Source organism: Loxodonta africana, chromosome 18, assembly GCF_030014295.1.
Source record: "Loxodonta africana isolate mLoxAfr1 chromosome 18, mLoxAfr1.hap2, whole genome shotgun sequence".
In the NCBI taxonomy this organism is placed as follows: domain Eukaryota; kingdom Metazoa; phylum Chordata; class Mammalia; order Proboscidea; family Elephantidae; genus Loxodonta; species Loxodonta africana.
Window position 1 is genome coordinate 58,748,959 of NC_087359.1, and position 19,564 is coordinate 58,768,522.

The 19,564-nt window shown below is 44.3% G+C and overlaps 1 protein-coding gene across 1 annotated transcript in view; it reads left to right on the forward strand.

The window, feature by feature from the left end:
• LOC111752500 (leucine-rich repeat-containing protein 37A-like) overlaps positions 1–6,886 on the forward strand; it is a 55,542-nt gene extending 48,656 nt beyond the window's left edge. Inside the window, 3 exon segments of the mRNA XM_064271457.1 lie at positions 4,264–4,313; positions 5,942–5,996; positions 6,077–6,886. Of these exon segments, the coding sequence (XP_064127527.1) occupies positions 4,264–4,313; positions 5,942–5,996; positions 6,077–6,223 (252 nt within the window). The 3' untranslated portion in view covers positions 6,224–6,886.
• Positions 6,887–19,564: the final 12,678 nt, after the last annotated feature.

Genomic DNA, 19,564 nt, shown 5'->3' on the forward strand with positions numbered 1-19,564 from the left:
TTCCTTAGATTTACTCAGCATCTTTTTTTCTCCAGTGAGTAAACTAAAAAAAAAAAAAACCCTAGCCATTGAGTAGATTCCAAATCATAGAGACCCTATAGGCATTGTCTAAATAGGCTCAGTGAAAATATTGCAGTAAGAAGTTTGGTTCTGCTTGCTTTTTGTTCAATTATTAATGGTTTATTAATTTCCTGAACACACAACCACTAGCGAATTTAACAAACTGACAACCCTACTCTGCCAATTCACCCTAATTTCCCTATTCACCTTTTTTACTGTTCAGAGCAGTCTTACATTCCAGCTCCTCACCCTAACATTTGTCCTCTCCAGAGAAGTTAAAACTGTGGCAAACAGTTTTTAAAAAGATGGCCACTCAGGAGGGAAGGTTTAAGATCAACACATAATGGAGCAGAGCAGAGATATATAAAGACCAGATGGCCTCCTGATCTATCGGAAGGAAAATAGGTGTATCAGCAGGAGGGTTGGTCAGTTCATTGTAGAAAAGGCAAGGAACAGGTCAACCTGGGCAGTGCCCGTCCTAACATTGCACAAAAGTAGGGATGGAGCCCAGGGCAGCAGATGTGAAGTGTCAGGGCCACCAGCAGGGCTGTCCCTGAAGACGAGATAGATGGATGAGGCTCCCTCAGATCTTTCCATGAAACCCTGGATTCAGCTGGTTCCTTACGTTCTATTCTGTTCTCAGGAAGTAGCCTTCTGATTGTGCTTTAGTGCACACACAGGCCTGTCTCCTCAGAGACACAGCTCCCTCATCCCGTAGGCACAGAAGTCCTGTCTGTGGAACAGGTGTCTTTCTCACTGTCAAGTCATAATTTGACATTCTGATTTTTGGTCAGTCCTGCAATATTGATAAGGTGAGACTGCCCCCAAAAGGAGGAAGCTGATTCTCTCTTACTGGCAATAGAGTCTGATTTCTAAGCCTGGGAGGCTGAGGACCAGCATGGGGTCAGTTTGCCAAAACACCTGGAAAGACAGTCATTGGCCATTGCCCAAACAGTTCCCTCTGCTTCTCCGAGCAGCCTGTGGGTGTCTCCTTTTTAGACATTTCTATAAATCCTGTGCTGCTTTTAATTCCTATGTTCAGTTTAGCCTTACATTTGTATTCATTTCTGTGTTCTCCTTGTATCCTCTCCCCCACTTAGATCATAAGATTTATGAGGACTGAAACCATGCAGTGTTTTACAAATAGTAGACAATAATGGTGCTCAAGGGAAGAAAGATAAGGCGCTCTAACAATTCTACAATGAGAAATAGTACAACCTAATATTTATTTTGAAGTAGCAGACAGAGCCCAGTAATAGACAGACCTATGTATTCTTAACACTTTCGAAATGTCAACTGTTAAAGTTCCAGTCACTGGGGGGAAGTGGGTACATGGTAGTAGAACAGTGGCCTAACTATTGGGGGAAGGGGGGATAACGGCAGATCCATATTTCTCACCTTAAACAAACATATTTCAGTAAATGTAAAAAGAGAAACCATAAAAGTATTAGAAGGAAATAGAAGCCATATTTTTATTGTCTTGTGGAGGGAAAGAGCTTCTAAGCCTGATACCACAGGCAGAAAGCTTTGATACATTTGACTACCGTTAGCAAATTTAGGGTGTCCCGGGGTGGTGCTGGACTATTAACCGAAAGGTTGGCAGGTCACGCCCACCCAGGGGTGCCTTGGTAGTAAGGCCTGGTGATCTGCTTCTCAAAGATCACAGCCTTGAAAACCCTATGGAGCAGTTCTGTTCTGCACACATGGAGTCGTCATGAGTGGGAATCAACCTGAAGGAACCTAACAACAAAACAGCAAATTTAGCATTGACTTAAATCCCAAGCTTTGGACAGCGTATATTGTCTGACAGAACTCTTGGGGAAAGACGTTATGATCCCTCCTCTACAGAGGAAGGAGATCAAATTAAGGCCCCAGGGCAAAACCAAAAGCAGAACTGATAATCCCCTGACTACAAAGCCTTGTCTTTTTTGCCTCCTGAAAGAGAAAAACAAGTGCCAGCTATTTGAAGCCTAGGGATACAACGGAAAGCGTTGAAAGGATTGATATGTTGGATATAAGAGGAGCTTTTATAAATAAACAAGACGAAGACAAAGAATCCAGGGGAAAAGGGGGCAAGGGCTGGGAAGAGCAGGAGGTGCTTGCACTCTTGGAATCACGTCCGTCACCCTGTCCTCGTGGCGTATGGGGTGCGGGTCTTGTTAGGGAGGCCTTTGCCACCTCACGGCATAAAGACAGTCTCCTGTATTTTCTTCTATTACTTTTGTAAGATTGTGATATGTGTTATATGTTTTAGTCCATGTGGAATTTATTTTCTTTGTTTGGTTTTGGGATAGCTGACTTCAGAATCTTTTCCCCCTATCTGAATATCCAGTTGTTTTATAATCTCCTAGTGAATGGTTCCTTCTTTCCACGCTGATCTAAAATACTGCCTTTGTCTGGACTCTGTGCTGTCCCACTGATTGACTTCTGTTTTCCTCTACCGGTATCTCCTACTTAATTCCAGTTGCTGTACAACATAATTTGATATTTGGTAGGGCAAGCTCCTGCTCTTTGATCTTCTTTTTCATCCTTTTCAAGCTGTTGTTGCATATTTTCTCTACCAAATGTCAACTGGTCAGTTTTGTAAAAAAAAGAAAAGAAAAGCTATGTTGGCATTAGAATGGAATTGCATTGAATTTGTAGATTAATTTGAGGAGAACTGGCATCTTTACAATGTTGAGACTTCCTTTCTAAGAACGTGGTATCTCATTCCACATAATCAGTTCTTATTAATGTCCTTCAGAAGAATTATAGGGTTTCCTTCACAGAGGTCTTTCACATCTTTTGTTTATTCCTAGGTACTTTATACATTTTTGTTGCTATTGTGAATGAAATCCTTCTTCCATTACATTTTCTAATTGGGTATTGGTGGTACATAGGAAAACTGTTGAGGTTTGTGTGATTTTGTATCTAGCCACCTCACTAAATCCTAATGTTACCTGTACCCATTGCTATTGAGTGGATTCCAACTCATAGCGACCCTACAGTACACAGTAGAACTGCTCCATGGGGTTTCCAAGGCTGTAAATCTTTGCAGAAGTTTACAGCCACATCTTTCTCCCATGGAGTGGCTGCTGGGTTTGAACCATCAACCTTTGATTTAACAGCCAAGCACTTAAGCACTGTCATATCGGGGCTCCTTCTGAATTCTCATATTACTTTCAAAAATTTTTAGTTGATCTCTTGTGCTTTTTAGGTTGTCCATCTGTTATGCATTGAATCGTGTCCCCCCAAAATGTGTATCAATATGGCTAGGCCATGATTCCCAGTACTGTGTGATTGCCCACCATTTTGTCACCTGATGTGATTTTCCTATGTGTTGTAAAACCTTCCTCTATGATGTTAATGAGGTGGGAATAGAGGCAGTTATGTTAATGAAGGGGGACTCAAATCTACAAGATTAGATTCTATTTTAAGTCAATCTCTTTTGAGATATGAAAGAGAGAAGTGAACAGATAGACAGGGGAACCTCATACCACCAAGAAACAAGAGCCAGGAGAACAGCACACCCTTTGGACCCAGGGACGCTGCGCTGAGAAGTTCCTAGACTGGGAACATTGAGGACAAGGACCTTCCCTCAGAGCTGACAGAGAGAGAAAGCCTTGCCCTGGAGCTGGCACCCTGAATTCGGACTTCTAGCCTCCTAGACTGTGAGATAATAAAATTCTCTTTGTTACAACCATCCATTTGTGGTGTTTCTCTTACAGTGGCACTAGATAACTGAGACACCATCATTTCACATGCAAGTAATGATGGTTTTGTCTCTATCTTTCCAATACTTACATCCCATTCATTTTTCTTATTGCCTTGATTAGTACCTTCAAGCAATGTTGAATAGCAGCAGTGGTAACACGCATCCTTATTCCTAACTTTAAAGCAATGCTCTTGTCTAAGTTTATGGTACGTACTTTTATTAAGTTTAAGATATTTCCTTCCTTTCCTACTTTTACAAGTTTTTATTAGGAATTATTTGTTGAGTGTTACCTAAAACCATCGATAAAATACATTAAAATAAATGCTAGATCCTAAACCAGGTACTGTGGAAGAATACTGAGGGGTAAGTGAGGGTAGAATCCTTCTGCTCAAAAAGATCATCATCTGGCAGTGGAGATGAGCCTTCAAATCAATAAAAGGAAGGAATAAAGGTTTGAAGATACTGGCCATTGTGGTGGATAACCACAATCATGCTTTCTTCCAAAACAGATTTATGCTCATCGAGCAACATCAGAGGAAGACAAAGAAGGATCCTCACGGTAAATATTAGTCCAGCAATTTTGTTTTAATGTTTATTGTGGTTCAAATAGCTATAACAAAACATTCATAGACTGACAATTTTTAAAAGAGAATTTTAGAACTAGGAGAGAACGTAGAGGGCCTCTATTTCAATCCCCTCAGTGTTCAGTGAGGAAACTACCAAAGGCAGGAAGAACATACTCACCTTAATACTTTGGCTCCAGCAAAATTAGCTCCCAGGCCAAGCTGGGCTTCATGGGACTAGCACAGAGGCGCCTGCTGTTGCCAGTCCTTTCAGGGGAAGAGCTAGGCTATACCTGTTTCTTCCTGCAGTTGGTGGGCATAAAGCTGGGCCAGAGGCCTTCCCTGGAGGCTCTAGGGAAAGGGTAGGAAAGGCCACATGGTCTCGGGTAAGAAGACTGTTCTCATTCAAGGCTGATGGAAGGTAGAATATACGTGTTTTTCCTCTAAAGTGTCAGGAAAACGTCACTTCTCATCCTGACAGTTGTTAAGCCCCCACTCTGTATTCCCCTTATCCAAACCTCATAGAATTTTAACTCTAAAGAGTTTCAGACAGTAGCTTGTCTCAGAGAGGGAGAAAGGGAAAATATTTTCCTCCATGGTCTCACTACTGGGCATGTCAGAAAGAGGATGACTCCTTCCCATGTGGGTACTTCTCCACTGATGACATTGTGCTTGGACTGTGAGCTACACTTTATGTCATGACTCAGTCCATGCAAACTTCATAGACGTGGCTGCTGATAGAGGCAGAAATAGTTTCTGAGCACACTTGGGGTCCCTGGGTGGTGCATAGGGTTAACGCGCTCAGTTCCTACCTGAAAGGTTGGAGGTTTGAGTCCACCTGGAGGCCTCAGAAAAAGGCCTGGCTATCCACTTCCAAAAAATCAGCCAGTGAAAACCCCGTGGAGCACAGTTTTACTCTGACACGCATGAGAACATCACGAGTTGGAGTCGACCTGATGGGAACTTTTTTCATTAAACTTATTGCCCACTATGCACTCTGATATTTTCTGTTCTGTTCAGATTATTCTTAATGCTATTCATGACCTTTAACTTGACTTCATAATCAATGACCACCTACAGTTAGCACTCACTAATCAGTAACCACCTACAGTATGAAAATCAGTGAGCTAACCTGGGTACTTAGACTCAGGCATTTATTTGGTGTGATTCGACTTACAGAATAAAGCAGCTAGAAAAATAGAAGCACCTTCTCCTCCACTTACCCCACTCCCCAGAGAATGAAGCACGAGTCCAAATCTGAAGGGGACTGATGTAAATGTTTCTGGACAGGGCTCCTCAGTATGGTTGTGCAGTTGGTTCACTGCACAAAGGTACTTGGCCAAGGAGGTAAGTGGGCCTGAAAATTCTGCCTAGCCTCCATACCAAGCCATGTACAGAGGTCTCCCCAGAGACATCGTGGGGCCCTGTGGACAGATATGGGGAGCTCCTCTAAGTCCAGTATGTATGGAGTTGTTCTCAAACCCCAAGTCTGTACTGATTTTGGTAGTCGTGATTATGGGTGCAGGTAAACTTTGAGTCCTGCTGAAAAAAGAGATATGCGTTACGAGGGACATGGAAAATGACATGGATCTCTAATTGTCTTGTGTGTGTGTTTCCCACCAAGGGGCTTTTTCCGAGGTCTGCTGCACAGGAGATGCCCGTCGGGAAGTGAAAGTCAGGTACATTTGGGGAAGATCCAGTGCTGTGGTGGGAGAAAGCAGGAGAGATTCAGAGTTAATAGTCCCTTTCTCTTTTCTAGGAGGGCTTTTTCTGGAGAAGGCAGCCACTTTGGCTCAGGGATATGTATAGGCCTCTCAGTGACACCCGCAAGAGAAACATGGCACAGAAGCTACACGACAAGGATTCTTTTGATGAGGATGAGGTTTTTAACAAAGATGCCGGGTAAATGATTGGGGACAATTTAAACTTCTTATGTAAAATGAGGAGATATCAAAAGTGCAGAAATGCAGAACAGAATTTCAAATTCTCAGGAACTCCATACTTTCTGGAGCCATGGAGGCTGTATGAACCCTAAAACTATTACCCTGAGATAATCTTTAAAGCTTCAACCAAATATATCACCTAAAGCCTTCTTAAAACCAAACAGTACTTTAGCTTAACTAGTAAAGAATGTCTTCCTTAGAGCGTTGTGCTCTTTTAAGGTCTACCTGTATGGGTCAAACTGACCACAACAACAGCAAGGGCCCCTAAGGCTTAGTGGGCAATGAGTTTATGTTAAAGGCAGATGAACAACTCAGGAAAGGAGGGTAAGAATGGTTGCACAGCTCGAAGAAGGAAATCAATGTCACTGAATTGTACATGTAGAAAATGTCGATTTGGTATATATTTTGCTGTGTATATTCTCAACAACAACAAAATCGATAGAATGTTTTAAAAAAGAAAAATAATAAAATGAGGAGGTAATGAAAAGTTTAATTGCTCCTTTCAAGAATAAGAGCCATTGGCATTGTTCTTCTTATCCCAGGGAGACCAGAGAAGTCACAACAGAGAAGGCTGAGCCTACAGAGACTACTACAGAGGCCGGTGAGGAAAGCGAACTGCTTGAAGTCAAGACCACAGTGTGAACCCCATCCTGCCTCAGGCTACCCACAAATTTTATTTTCTGATATTGGCTTCTCACCATTGCTTGTAAACTACTTGTTTTTCTCATATTAAAATATATGAATTCTGTAACCAATTCTAGCCATGTGGTAAGGAATTGAAATATAAATATTAAATATTGACATAAAAGCAACAGGGTGTTGATCAAGGGCCATAGGCAAAAAAAGCAGGGCTGAAACTAGAATCCTTCGTGGTAGCCATTCCATAAGAGGCCATGTGGACAAAGAAGCACAAATAGGGGCTTCACTCTCCTGTTTCCCCAATATAATCCATCCCAGGGAAATGGAGAACATATCAGCCACAAGGGGCATAGATTATTAAATCAAGTACCCATTTATTCTGGCTCTCTCTCCTCTGTGCTTCATTCAAGCCTGAGTTCACCAGCACACTTGAGGCCCTGTCCATAGGGGATCATCCACCTTCTGCACCCTCTCATAAGTACTTTGAAGTTGCTAGAATATTTGGATCTCCACTGCGCAGCCAAGTCCTTCTTTTTTCCCAAGGCCTCAAACTCATGCAAAAATGTGTGTCGTATTTTGGTAGGGGATCCTCTGCCCTTACAAGCTGGTGGAAAATTCATATTCTTCTTTTTAAACTATCCCAACCCTTGTTGTTTGGATTGAATTGTGTCCCCAAAAAATGTATGTCAACTTGGCTAGGCTACGATTGCCAGTTTTATGTGATTGTTCACCATTTTGTCATCTGATGGGCTTTTCCTATATGTTGTAAATCCTATCTCCATGATAAGGCAGGATTAGAGGCAGTTACGTCAATGAGGCAAGACAATGCACGAGATTAGGTTGTGTCTTAAGTCAATCTCTTTTGAGGCGTAAAAGTGAAAAACGAGCAGATAGATGGGGCAACCTCATACCACCAGGAAAGATGCACCAGGAGCATAGCGTGTTCTTTGGACTCGGGGCTCCTGCGCTGAGAAGCTCCTCAATCGGGATGTTTGATAACAATCACCTTCCCCCAGCGCCAAAAGAGAAGGAAAGCCGTCCCCTGGGGCTGGCACCCTGAATCCTGACTTCTAGCCTCCTAGACTGTGAGAGAATAAATTTCGTTAAAGCGGTGCATTTCTGTTATAGCACCGCTAGATAACTCAGACGCTTGGGTAGCTAACAGGAAGGTACAAGAGGATCAGGGTAAAGGAAGAATATGTGACAGCAGTAATTGCCCAAGATAGCCCTCTTCAGGCCTGGGATGGCGCTGATTCAGAAAGTATTTTGGGTGGGGGGGGGTCACTTCTCTGCTCAGGTGTACTGCCCTAGACCCTCGGGAACCCTACTAGTGATCAAATATGTGCTGCTCAGCCCCCTCCAGCTCAGCCCAGCACCAAACCTACCTGTTTCCTTCCTTATCCACCAGTCTGTGTGATTGCAAGTGATAACACAAGTAAATATTGCAGAAGATGCAAGGGTTCCTGCACATCTTCTGCTCATCCATGTGGGAATCACACATGTTAAGAGCGCAAAGAGGGGATACCTACCACTATTGAAGTATTTTAGTAAAAGCAAAGAAAAAGCCTTTAATTCCCATTTGTAAGTCAGCGAGAGCTAAACACATAGGTGAGTAAAAGAGATTCTGAATGAGCAAGATTTGCTAATCGACCTCCATGACCACAAATAAGTGCTGGCAGCTCAGTAATCTGAGATGGAGAATGATGCCAACCAAGGAGTCACAGCACAGGGTCCCCCAAAAGAGCAACGCAACTGGGCAACGGCCTCCTGGCATATTTTGCTGGTTAGGGTTCCGAGCAAAATGAACAGCCCATCTGCACCTCATTTGGTCCGTCAGTTTGCCAGTGCTGGGCAAGAGACACCTGTTCTCTTGATACTGGCCTGAGTCAGTTACCTGAGGATAAAAAGCAAGCATTTGTCCCTGCGTGGTGACATCTGCGAGCCAACAAATATTTACTGTGTTTAAAGCACACGACTAAATAATAATAGGAAGCAGCAGCAGCTAGCATTTACACTTGCTTACTTGGTCCCAAGCTCTGGGTTAAGCATTTCGCAGTCTTATCTCATTTAGTCCAACAATCCCTGGAAGGATATTTTGTTATTCTCATTTGACAGATAAAGAAACAGGGCTCAAAGAATGTAAGTAACCAGCCCAGGTGCCCTAGGGCACACATTCAAAATGGACGAGTTAGGGTTTCAAGTGTCCATAGGAAAATACAATTTCTCAAAGTATATTCTGCCAAACTCTTCCCTCAAACATCACTGAGATGCTTATTTAAAAAGCCAATTCCTGGACACCTCCCCTCCATACCTGCATGCCTGCCCCACGTGAATCCATCTCCAGGATAGACAGGCCCATTTTAGGAACCATTGAGCTATGACAAGAAGGGCAGGGAGTTAGAGAAAGCAGAGGTTCGGTGGTTTCTTCCGGGCTGGAGGCAGCAGGGAGATGACTGTGGGGAGGCAGGGCAGAGCAGTGGGAGGTGAGAGGACTGGTGTCTGGTTAAGTCTGAGAATGGGAGACTTGCCTGAGCCTTACCTGAGACTATGAAAATAGATAACCTTGGTCTACTGCTCACCTCCAAGGAGATTAAGGCCTCCTGGAAAATACCAGAGTCAACCAGCTCTGGCTCCCAAGGACCTGGCGGTAGTGAAGTGCTGTTGCTGAGGCCTGGACCTGGTGGGAGTGAGATGCTGTTGTTTAGCACCATTGGTGCCCAGAGAAGCACACATTCAAGAAGAGAAAAAAATCCTGAGGCCTGAAGCAGAAGTGGGAAGTGGTTCAAGCTGAGAGTCTACGTGTTAGAGGGTAGTTTGGTGTCATGCTGTGGAGTGTCTTCACTTGCAGGGCTGAAGGAAATTAAGACTTAAACTGCATCCTTATGAAGACTTCATGTGGATTAGGGCCATACCTCAAGGTTGGTGGAGCAATAAGATAGGAGAAGCCTAGACCCTGACAAGGTAGCCCCTAAACTAGCCCTGACTTCCTAACCAGATTGTCACATGAAAGATCGAGAAACTTCCCTCTTGTTTAACCTACTTTTCTTTGGTTCTCTATTGCAGCAGCTGACCCTATAGCCTAACAAAGGAGTCAGTGTACATATGGGTTAGCTATTGCCACGACATTACTGTGTAATAAACCATTCCGAAACTCGGTGAGTTGACCTAACAGTTCCCACAGATCTGCAGGTTGGCTGGGGCACTGTGCTTTAACTCTGTGCTGGTTCAGCTCTGCTTCTTACTCTAAGGCTACAAATCAGCTGTGGTGGCTCTGTCCCAGGAGTTTTAATTCCAGGGCCCAGGCTGAAGAGTCAGCAGTGACCCAGGAAGAGCTCTTCTCATGGAGAAGGCAGAGGCATAAAAAGGCCAGTAGAAAATATATGGCCTCTTAAAGCTTGGACTTAGAACTGGCACATTTTCATTTCTGCCCCATTCTATGAGTCAAAGCAGGTCACATGGTATCATTGATTGAATTATGCCCCCCCAAAAATGTGTGTATTAACTTGGTTAGCTCATGATTCCCAGTATTGTATGGTTATCCTCCATTTTGTGATTGTAATTTTATGTTAAGAGGATTGGGGTGGGATTGTAACACCACCCTTACTCAGGTCACCTTCCTGACCCAAGCAAGGTAAAGGGAGTTTCCCTGGGGTATGGCCTGCACCACCTTTTATCTGTCAAGAGATAAAAGGAAAGGGAAGCAAGCAGAGAGTTGGGGACCTCATACCACCAAGAAGGCAACACCAGGAACAGAGTACGTCCTTTGGACATGGTGTCCCTGTGCCTGAAAAGCTCCTCGACCAGGGGAAGACTAAGGATCTTCCTCCAGAGAAAAAGCCCTCCCATGGAGCTGATGCTCTGAATTTGGACTCGTAACCTACTAACGGTGAGAAAATAAATTTCTCTTTGTTAAAGCCATCCACTTGTGGTATCTCTGTTATGCCAGCACTAGATGACTAAGACACATGGCCAAGGCCAAAAACAGGAAACAAGAAAGTACATTCCGCTCACAAGGAGACAAGAGTGTGTGGATGTAGGGAAGGGTGAAGTATTGGGGCCAATAATTCTACATACCCTAGTATGTGAATGAGCCCTGGTTTGGTGTTTACACCCCCTGGTTCCACTCTTCTAGGAGTTTCCTATAAATGGAACATAATGACAGGTAAAGCCCTTCAATGTAAAGACTTAGCCACTGTTCTCTATTAGGTCAGGAACCCTGACAAGGCAAGAATCAGATCTTCTTTATCTCCACTGCTCCCTCTTCCCTTCGATGCCTAGTACAGGCCCTGACCTTAGTGATGACTCAAGGAATATTACTGAGTGAATTTTAGGTCATTCCTTCATTTTCCTCACGTGATTGCCCATGAAATACAGACAGACCTCTTAAAGGTCAGTGCATAGTATGTATTTGCCCCATAAACTACAAAGGGACTGTGCCATTTGGAGCTGGAATCTGTACTCAGATCTGTCTGACACTAAATTCTGTGCCTGCCTCCCACAGAAAACACCAGAAGAAAAGGTGTATACAGGGTTAAACATCAAAGCAGGTGATATGGATTGAACTATGTCCCCCTAAAATGTGTTGTATATCCTAACCTCCGTGCCTGTGGTTATGATCCCATTTGGTTACCTTTGTTATATTAAGACAGGATTAGTGTAGGGTGTGCCTTCAGTCAGTCTCTTTTGAGATATAAAAAGAGATTAAACAGACGAGCAGAGAGAGACACAGAGAGATGGGGTAAGGCAGGTGCTAAGACACATGGAGATCTCCATGGAACCAGGAAGCAGAAGCTGAAGAGACCAGGACATTCCTCTAGAGCTGACACACAGAGAAAGCCTTGCGCTCAAGCCAGCGCTCTGAATTCAGACCTCTGGCCTCCTAAACTTTGAGAAAATAAATTTCTGTGTCAGCCATCCACTCGTGGTATTTGTTACAGCAGCACTCGGTAACTAAGACAGCAGGTTAGTGAAGTTTCTTTCTCTACAGGCCATTTAAAACTAGAAATACTTTTAAAACCTGAAATACCCTAAGAGGAAGGCCGTCTAAAGGCAAAAACTAGCCAGCGATCCACATGGATTTAAGGACAATTTAAGAACAGTGAGATTCACCATCAGAGGCTCCACCGTTCCATAAAGTCCATTGGCCCCTCTCATAAGGGCAAAAGCCAAATCGGCTCCAGATGCTTGACCTTAATTGCTGCCTGTCCCAGGAGACTTTTCACTTTGGTGGAGAGCTGAGAGAGCCATGATTAACCCTAAAGAATGGCATAGTCACCACTGAATGTCAGGCCCAGGGGCGCATGGCTGGAAAGTGTATTTTAGGGCAGTAATTCATAGTAAATCGTTTTCCCATCTGGCAAGAGGGACTGTTCAATGTCACGCTGTCTCAACCTTAGGCTGATCAAAGTAGAGGGGTGGAGAAACTAGAGTTGGTGCAAGGTCTCTTGGTTTCGATATATGTGGAAGACTTTGGAGTCCTTAGGGTTCTCCAGGTGGTTAATAAAGGGTTACCTTAGTGGAGTGTAAGAAAAGGATATTATGCAGCAGTTTGTTTGTTCTAATGAGGCAGACTGGAACAATCTCTTTCCAAGATACATAGGAGTTACTAAGTGAAGAAAAAGGAGCTCTGGTACCCCAATGTTTAAGCACTCAGCTGCTAACCAAAAGTTGGCAGCTCAAACCCACCAGCGGCTGCACAGGAGAAAGGTGTGCCAGTCTGTTTCCATAAAGATCACAGCCTTGGAAACCCTATAGGGTAGCTCTACCCTGTCCTATAGGGCTGCTATGAATTGGAGTCAACTCAACGGCACAGAACAAGTGAACAAAGCAAGCAGTAGTATGGTGTACATAGTACCTGCGGTGCAGTGAATTACTTAATATGATCCTTCTAGTCATGTATGGTCTTGTGACTCCCACAAAATGGCTGGGTGGTACTATGCAAATAAGGTGCTTGTGGCCCACCAAGGGGATTGGACAGCCTGATAATAATGCAAACATGGTGCATAGAAACCTCGGAGTGGGAATATGCAAATAAGGTATATGGAACTCTTGTAGGAGATTTGTCAGTTTTGCCATCCTACCAGGCTTAAAATGAGCCAATCCCAGGAGTGGGGGAAACCTCAGTATCACCAAGAAGAAGAGCCAAGAGTAGAGTATGTCCTTTAGGCCCAGACACCCTACAGAGAGAGCCTCCTAGACTCAGGAGACAGACAGAGCTGTAACATCACAGAAGGTGTGAGATGGTGAGAGGTGGCAGTAGCAAGCGAGGTGGAGAAACGGCAGCAGCAGAACCAGGAGGCTGGCACTGGACAGTCCAGTGGGCTTCCCATTCCACTGAGCAAGACAGCTACAGTCGGTGTGCTGACCCACAGAGCTAGAGAGCACAGCCCCTTTGGTAGGAGGCTTCCTGGCCGAGTGGGGTATCTCCGGGCACTTATTGGCAGAGCTAAAGAGCTTGCCCAAGCAGGGAAGGGCCCGACTGAGGGGCCAAGGGGCTGAGAGAGGAGAGAGAAGCCTGCCTGCAGGCACGGCTGAGAAGCTGTCCTGACCAAAGAACTGTATCTTGAGTTGTTCCTGATCCTGAATTGTAACCTGTTACTTCCCTAATAAATCCCATAACTATGAGTATGGTCTGTGAGTTCCGTGTGGCCATTGCATCGAATTATTGAACCCAGCAGAGTAGAGAATGCTGTGGGAGGGACGGCTGGTGTCAGAATTGGTAAAAAGTTTGGGGGATAGAGGTATGTTTGACCTCTGCCTCATAGGAATCAGCCTTGGGCTGATGCTCATGGTGATTTTCTTCCCCCCACAAAGTTAGACTAGGTCTAATGCCACCACGCCATTTTGACAGTATGCTACTAGGTGTTATGTGGCATATGTATAAATCTGTGGCTATTTAAATTTAAATTAATACAAATAAAATTAAACAGCAGCTCCTAAGTCACACTAGTCATCTCAAGTGCTCACGAGCTATTTCTAGTGATGGCTACCAAATGGGACAATGCAGATATAAACTATTTCCATCTTTACAGAAAGTTCTGTCGGAAAACACTGGTGGAGAATAACTCTGGAAGGACACACAAGGAACTGGTAATGGTGGTTGCCTTCAGGGAGGGAAACTGGGAGACTGCAGCACCACGTACCCTTTGGTAACTTTGGAATTTGAGAGCGTGTGTTCGTGCTGTGCGTTTAAAAATACATTTTAATAAACAAATTGGGATTTAGGTGTCCCCATGTAGGGTTACGGCATTCGGGTAGTCGTAACCAGATTACTCTGCAATTTGCCTAAAATCAAACAAATTAGTAGATATTAAGACTTCACATTATCATACCCTCAGTTCCCCGGGAATGCTCTGCCACAGCAGTTAGTCTGCATTTTCCCCAGGGCTCTCTCTCCCAGAGATTTACCCTCCAGTGTGCTCTAGTTCCTGCCTAGACCTGTCACACAGCTGTCACCCCCAACTTCCTCTCACTGTTTCCTGGGTTGGGACCTTCATTTCCTACCTGCCTTTTCTTCTTTCTTGATTTACCCTTCTTCTGGAGCACAAACTCAGCTAAGAATTCCTTTCTAATGTTAAAAAAAACAAAACGAAACTGTGGGCCTCCTCATGATAGTAATTGCACCCATTAAATGAAATAATATATATACATGGGAATTACACCACTGATGTTTTTCTTTGTCTCTTTTCACAGATGCAGTCAATTTAATTCCTGTGTTTTCTACCCAGTGGGGTCCACATACGCACCGTTTACATTGTTGAAAAAAGGTATTTTGCAATGAAGAAGTCGTTGGCCTTGCAAAATTCTATTATGCAATCCTCAGTATCGTTTCTATCACCAAGCTCATATTTTCCAACCAGCAATCCTTCTTCTTTGTTTCCAACTTTCCCATTGCAATCACTAGTAGTTATCAATGCATCTTGATTCCATGTTTGATCAATTTCAGACTGCAGAAGCTGCTAAAAGTCATCCATTTCCTCATTTTTGGCCTTAGCGGTTGGTTGATACATACATTTGAATCATAGATGCGTTAACTGGTCTTCCTGGTAGCTGTCTGGATATTATCCTATCACTGACAGTGTTGTACTTCAGGGTAGATCTTGAAATGCTTTTTGACAATGAATGCCATCCTATTCCTCTTCAATTTCTCCTTCTTAGCATAATAGACCATATGATTGTCTGATTCAAAATGTCCAATACCAGTCCGTTTCAGCTCACTAATGCCTAGGACTTCACGCATTCCATTTAATTTTTGACAACCTCCAATTTTCCTAGATTCATACTTCAGACATTTCACGTTCTCATTATTAATGGCTATTTGCAGCTGTTTCTTCTCATTTTGAATCATGCCACATGAGGAAATGAAGGCCCTGAAAGGTTACTCCATTATCATCATTAAGGTTGACTCTGCTTTGAGGAGGCAGCTCTTCCCCTGTCGCATTTTGAGTGCCTTCCAACCTGAGGGGCTCATCTTCCAGCGCTATATCAGACAATGTTCCTATGCTATTCATAGGGTTTTCACTGGTCAAGTTTTTCAGAAGTAGACCACCAGGTCCTTCTTCCTCGTCTGTCTCAGTCTGGAAGCTCCACTGAAACCTGTCCACCATGGACTACCCTGCTGGTATTGGAAATACTGGTGGCATAGCTACAGCATCACAGCAACGTGCAAGCCACCACATTATGGCAAACCGACAGGTGCATGGGAAAGACATGATGGAAAAGCTGAATATCATCAGTCAGAACAAAGCCAGGGGCCGACTGTGGAACAGACCATCAATTGCTCGTTTGAAAGTCCAAGACGAAAATTAGAGCAAGTCCAAGGAAACCAAATTATGATCTTGAGTATATTCCACCTGAATTTGGAGACCGTCTCAAGGATAGATTTGACTAATTGAACACTAATGACTGAAGATCAGATGACTTGTGGAACGACATCAAGAACATCATACATAAAGACCACAAAAGGTCATTAAAAAGGCAGGGAAAGAAAGAAAAGACCAAAATGGATGTCAGAAGAGATTCTGAAACTTGCTCTTGAACATAGAGTAGATAGAGTAAATGGAAGAAATGACGATGGAAAAGCTGGAGAGAAGATTTCGAAGGGCAGCTTGAGAGGACAAAGTGAAGTATTAGGACATGTGCAAAGACCTGGAGTTAGAAAAACAAAAGGGAAGACACTCTGGGCATTTCTCAAGCTGAAAGAACTGAAGTAAAAATTCAGTCCTCGAGTTGCAATTTTGAAGGATTCTATGGGCAAAATACTGAACGATGAATCAAAAGAAGATGGCTCATCTAGCTTGGTGGTAGTGAGCCCCTCTGTCTCTCTGCTTGCTTCTCTCTTTTATGTCGCAAAAGAGATTGACTCAAGATAAAACCTAATCTTCTAGACTGAGTCCTGCCTAGCTAACATAACTGCCTCTAATCCCACCTCATTAACATCAAAGAGGTAAGATTTACAACACATACGAAAATCACATCAGATAACAAAATTGTGGACAATCACACCATAGTGGGGATCATGGCCTAGCCAAGATGACACACACTTTTGGGGTACACAGTTCAATCCATCACAGTAACATAATGGCCCCACCACTTACAAGTTGTGTGCCTTAACTTCCCACAGCCTATGAAATGGAAATAGTAATAGTGCCCTCTGCCTTATTTTTATTTCATTCATCGATTCATTCATCAAGCATTTATTGAGCACATTGTGCGTGGCAAAGTACAGGGTCAGCAGAAAAGAGGAAGACTCTCAACAAGGTGGATTGATACAGTGGCTGCAACAATGAGCTCAAGCATAACAATGATCTTAAGTATGGTGCAGGACCGGGCAGTGTTTCCCTCTGTTATGCATAGGGTCTCTATGAGTCAGAATCGACTCAACGACACCTAACAACAACAACTAACAACTGTGTGCCAGGCACTGTTCTAGGCACTGGAAATGCAATGATGAATGAGTCAGGCAAAGTTTCTGTTTTCATTTATTTGGAATTTGGTCCTATCTATAATCCTACAGGATATTGGTCAGGAATATGGGGGAGATGGGATTACTGCACGGAAGGGAGAAGGCAAGAAAGAAAGATATGCAGTGTTCACCAGCTTCACAGGTCTGCCCTAGCCCACTAGTTCTTGGTCTGGGAATCACAAGCTTCTAGAAGTTTCTTGCCTTATACCCGGCATTGCATTGCATCAGAGTCCACCCTCATCCCCATTCCGCACAGGACAATTGTCTAGAAACCCAACTTGGATTTCTTCAGGTGGAAGGAAGGTGCTGTTTCCTTATTCAGCACACCCATATCTGAAAGATCAACTGCCTTTCTGACTCGGAAGCTAACCTTGTCATTCTTTTCCATACTGACAACTTTGTCATTCTTTTCCAAATGAAAAAAACATGAGTCATCTGTCGGTACAGCAGCTGGGTGTCGTATGCCAGGCTCTTCTGAACAGCCAGGAGCTGGATCAGATTCACCCGGTGCTGGAAAGGCCATTGGGAGTGGCTGAGAAGCCCAATGAGAACAGCTTGCTATTTACTGATTTGCTTTGAAAGCAGCGAAGCCAGTTTATCCATTGCATCTGTTAATGTAAGTCTTCGTCTAAGCCATTCAGTTTTCTCTGGTCTCCAGAGGAAGTGAGATTGAACATATACAGAAAGCCAGGCAGGATAACGAAGGAAGGAAGCAGGACAACTCCTTCCTAACTGTGTGCTACAACATTTAAGAAAGGCAGCTCTGAAACTTGGGCACTGTGGAATGGACCTTGGCTCAGGTGCTCGGGGCTACAGATCTGACCAGCAAGACTGTTATTGGTTTTAGGGCTTGTTTGACTGTAGATAAGATGGAACTTCTGCATATCTCCTAAAAAATCTGTAAGTAACGTTTGCCCAGGTGGTTAGAGGCAAAGTGAAATTAGAACCCTCATTGGCCCCGTTTAAACGAGTCCAGCACTGCTGAACCCAGACTGTCAGAGCCCAAAAGGAAAGCAGAAGTGTAGCAGGCAAGTCCTCCTCTTTTGAAGCCATTTCAGTTATAATTATCAGTGCTGAGCTGGCAGGCACTGGAGTGGAGCAGGAGTTAGGAGGCAGCTCCAGAGCCCTGAATAAATTGAGCACCTGCTTCCTGGTCCCAAGGGGGCACTTCTGCTGCAGCATTCCCCTGGCACCCTCATCATATTTGTATCTAAATCAGCCTGTCATTCTCTGCCCCCTGCAAAGTAAAAAATCGCACGAACACTGACACTCTGCCAGTGTTTGGTGTAAAGAGCCCTCACTGCCCATTCCTTGGGGTGGATCCTCCCATGGTGTGCAGGGTTCCACACCTCCCAAGATCCGAGCCCTCTGACTTTTTCCTTCCTTGTTTACTTCTTTAGAATCCACTCTCTGGTTTTTATTTTTGTACTGAAAAGGCCTTTCAGTTGCCATTTGAGTACGATTCTTTTCCTCCGGCTGCCTGCTGGGGACTCTGGCTGGGAAAGGGAGTGACTTGGGAGCCTGTTCATCTGGCCCTCACCTTTCTCTGCAGGTGTCATGTGATTCTCTGTGGGCGCTGCTGCACAAGTGGAAATGGTCAGTGGTGCAGAATGGACAGGACCCCCGGGCTGCCATCCCAGTAGGCGAGCAAGGGAGGGTCAGGGTGGGAAAGGAGAGAACGCCATTTCATCAGCTTTTCTTACTTTTAAATGAATGGGCAGTATCCAGAATAAGGCGTCCAGCTGAAAAAAGTTATAGGAGAAGTAGGGCCTGAGGAGATCCTGCCCTTTCTGGATCATCTTATTGGTGATGAAGCAGAACTTTACAAAGAATGGATTTAAGATAGGTTGCCTGTGTGGTTGCACACGTATTTGCCAATAGGCAAAGAGTCCCATCCCCTGGGATATTTTCCTAAAGGCCTATGTTAAGTTTGGCACTGCCTAGGTCATCAAGAAGAAGCTGGTGGGATCAGTGAAGGCGTTGCAGAAACAGTACGTGTCCTCAGACACAGTGGTCACCAGTGAAGACGGAGATGCCACCACCATGCGCAGTGCCCTGGAGGCTGTGTTTCTCCATGGCCTGCACGCCAAGCACATCCGAGCTGAGGCTGGAGGAAAGAGGAAGAAAAGTGCCTATCAGAAGCCTCTGCCTCGGCCTGTCTTCTGGCCCCTCCTGAAAGCTGGTACCCACAAGTGAGCTCAGCCTGGAGAGGCTTTGCTTTGGGCAGGAGTTTCTGAGTGTGGGACACTTGGCTCTTCCTCTTCAGCTATGAGGAAAACTTACACAGCCTCTCTATGTTCTAGTGTAGAGATAGTGGATGCATACCATTGAAGGGTTTCTCCTTGAACCAGGATTCCCACCAGTGTGCCATTAGGTTTTGAGCCCCTCAGCCCTCAAAGGATGATCCGGGGCTGCTTTGAACCCCAGGGCTGGCCTCCTCTAGCAGGAATAGCATCTTCTGTTTACTTGAGGGTGCCACACAAACATTTTGTATGTTTGTCATAATGTGAAAACTTTGGGAAACAGTGCATTAGACGACGGTTGGCAGGCTAAGGCTCATGGGCCAAATCTGGTCCACCACCTATTTTTGTAAAAAAGTTTTTTTGGAACACAGCCACACCCATTCATATACATACTGTCCATGACTGTTTTTTCCCAACTGTGGTAGTGCTGAGTAGTTCAACAGAGGCTGTATAGCCCA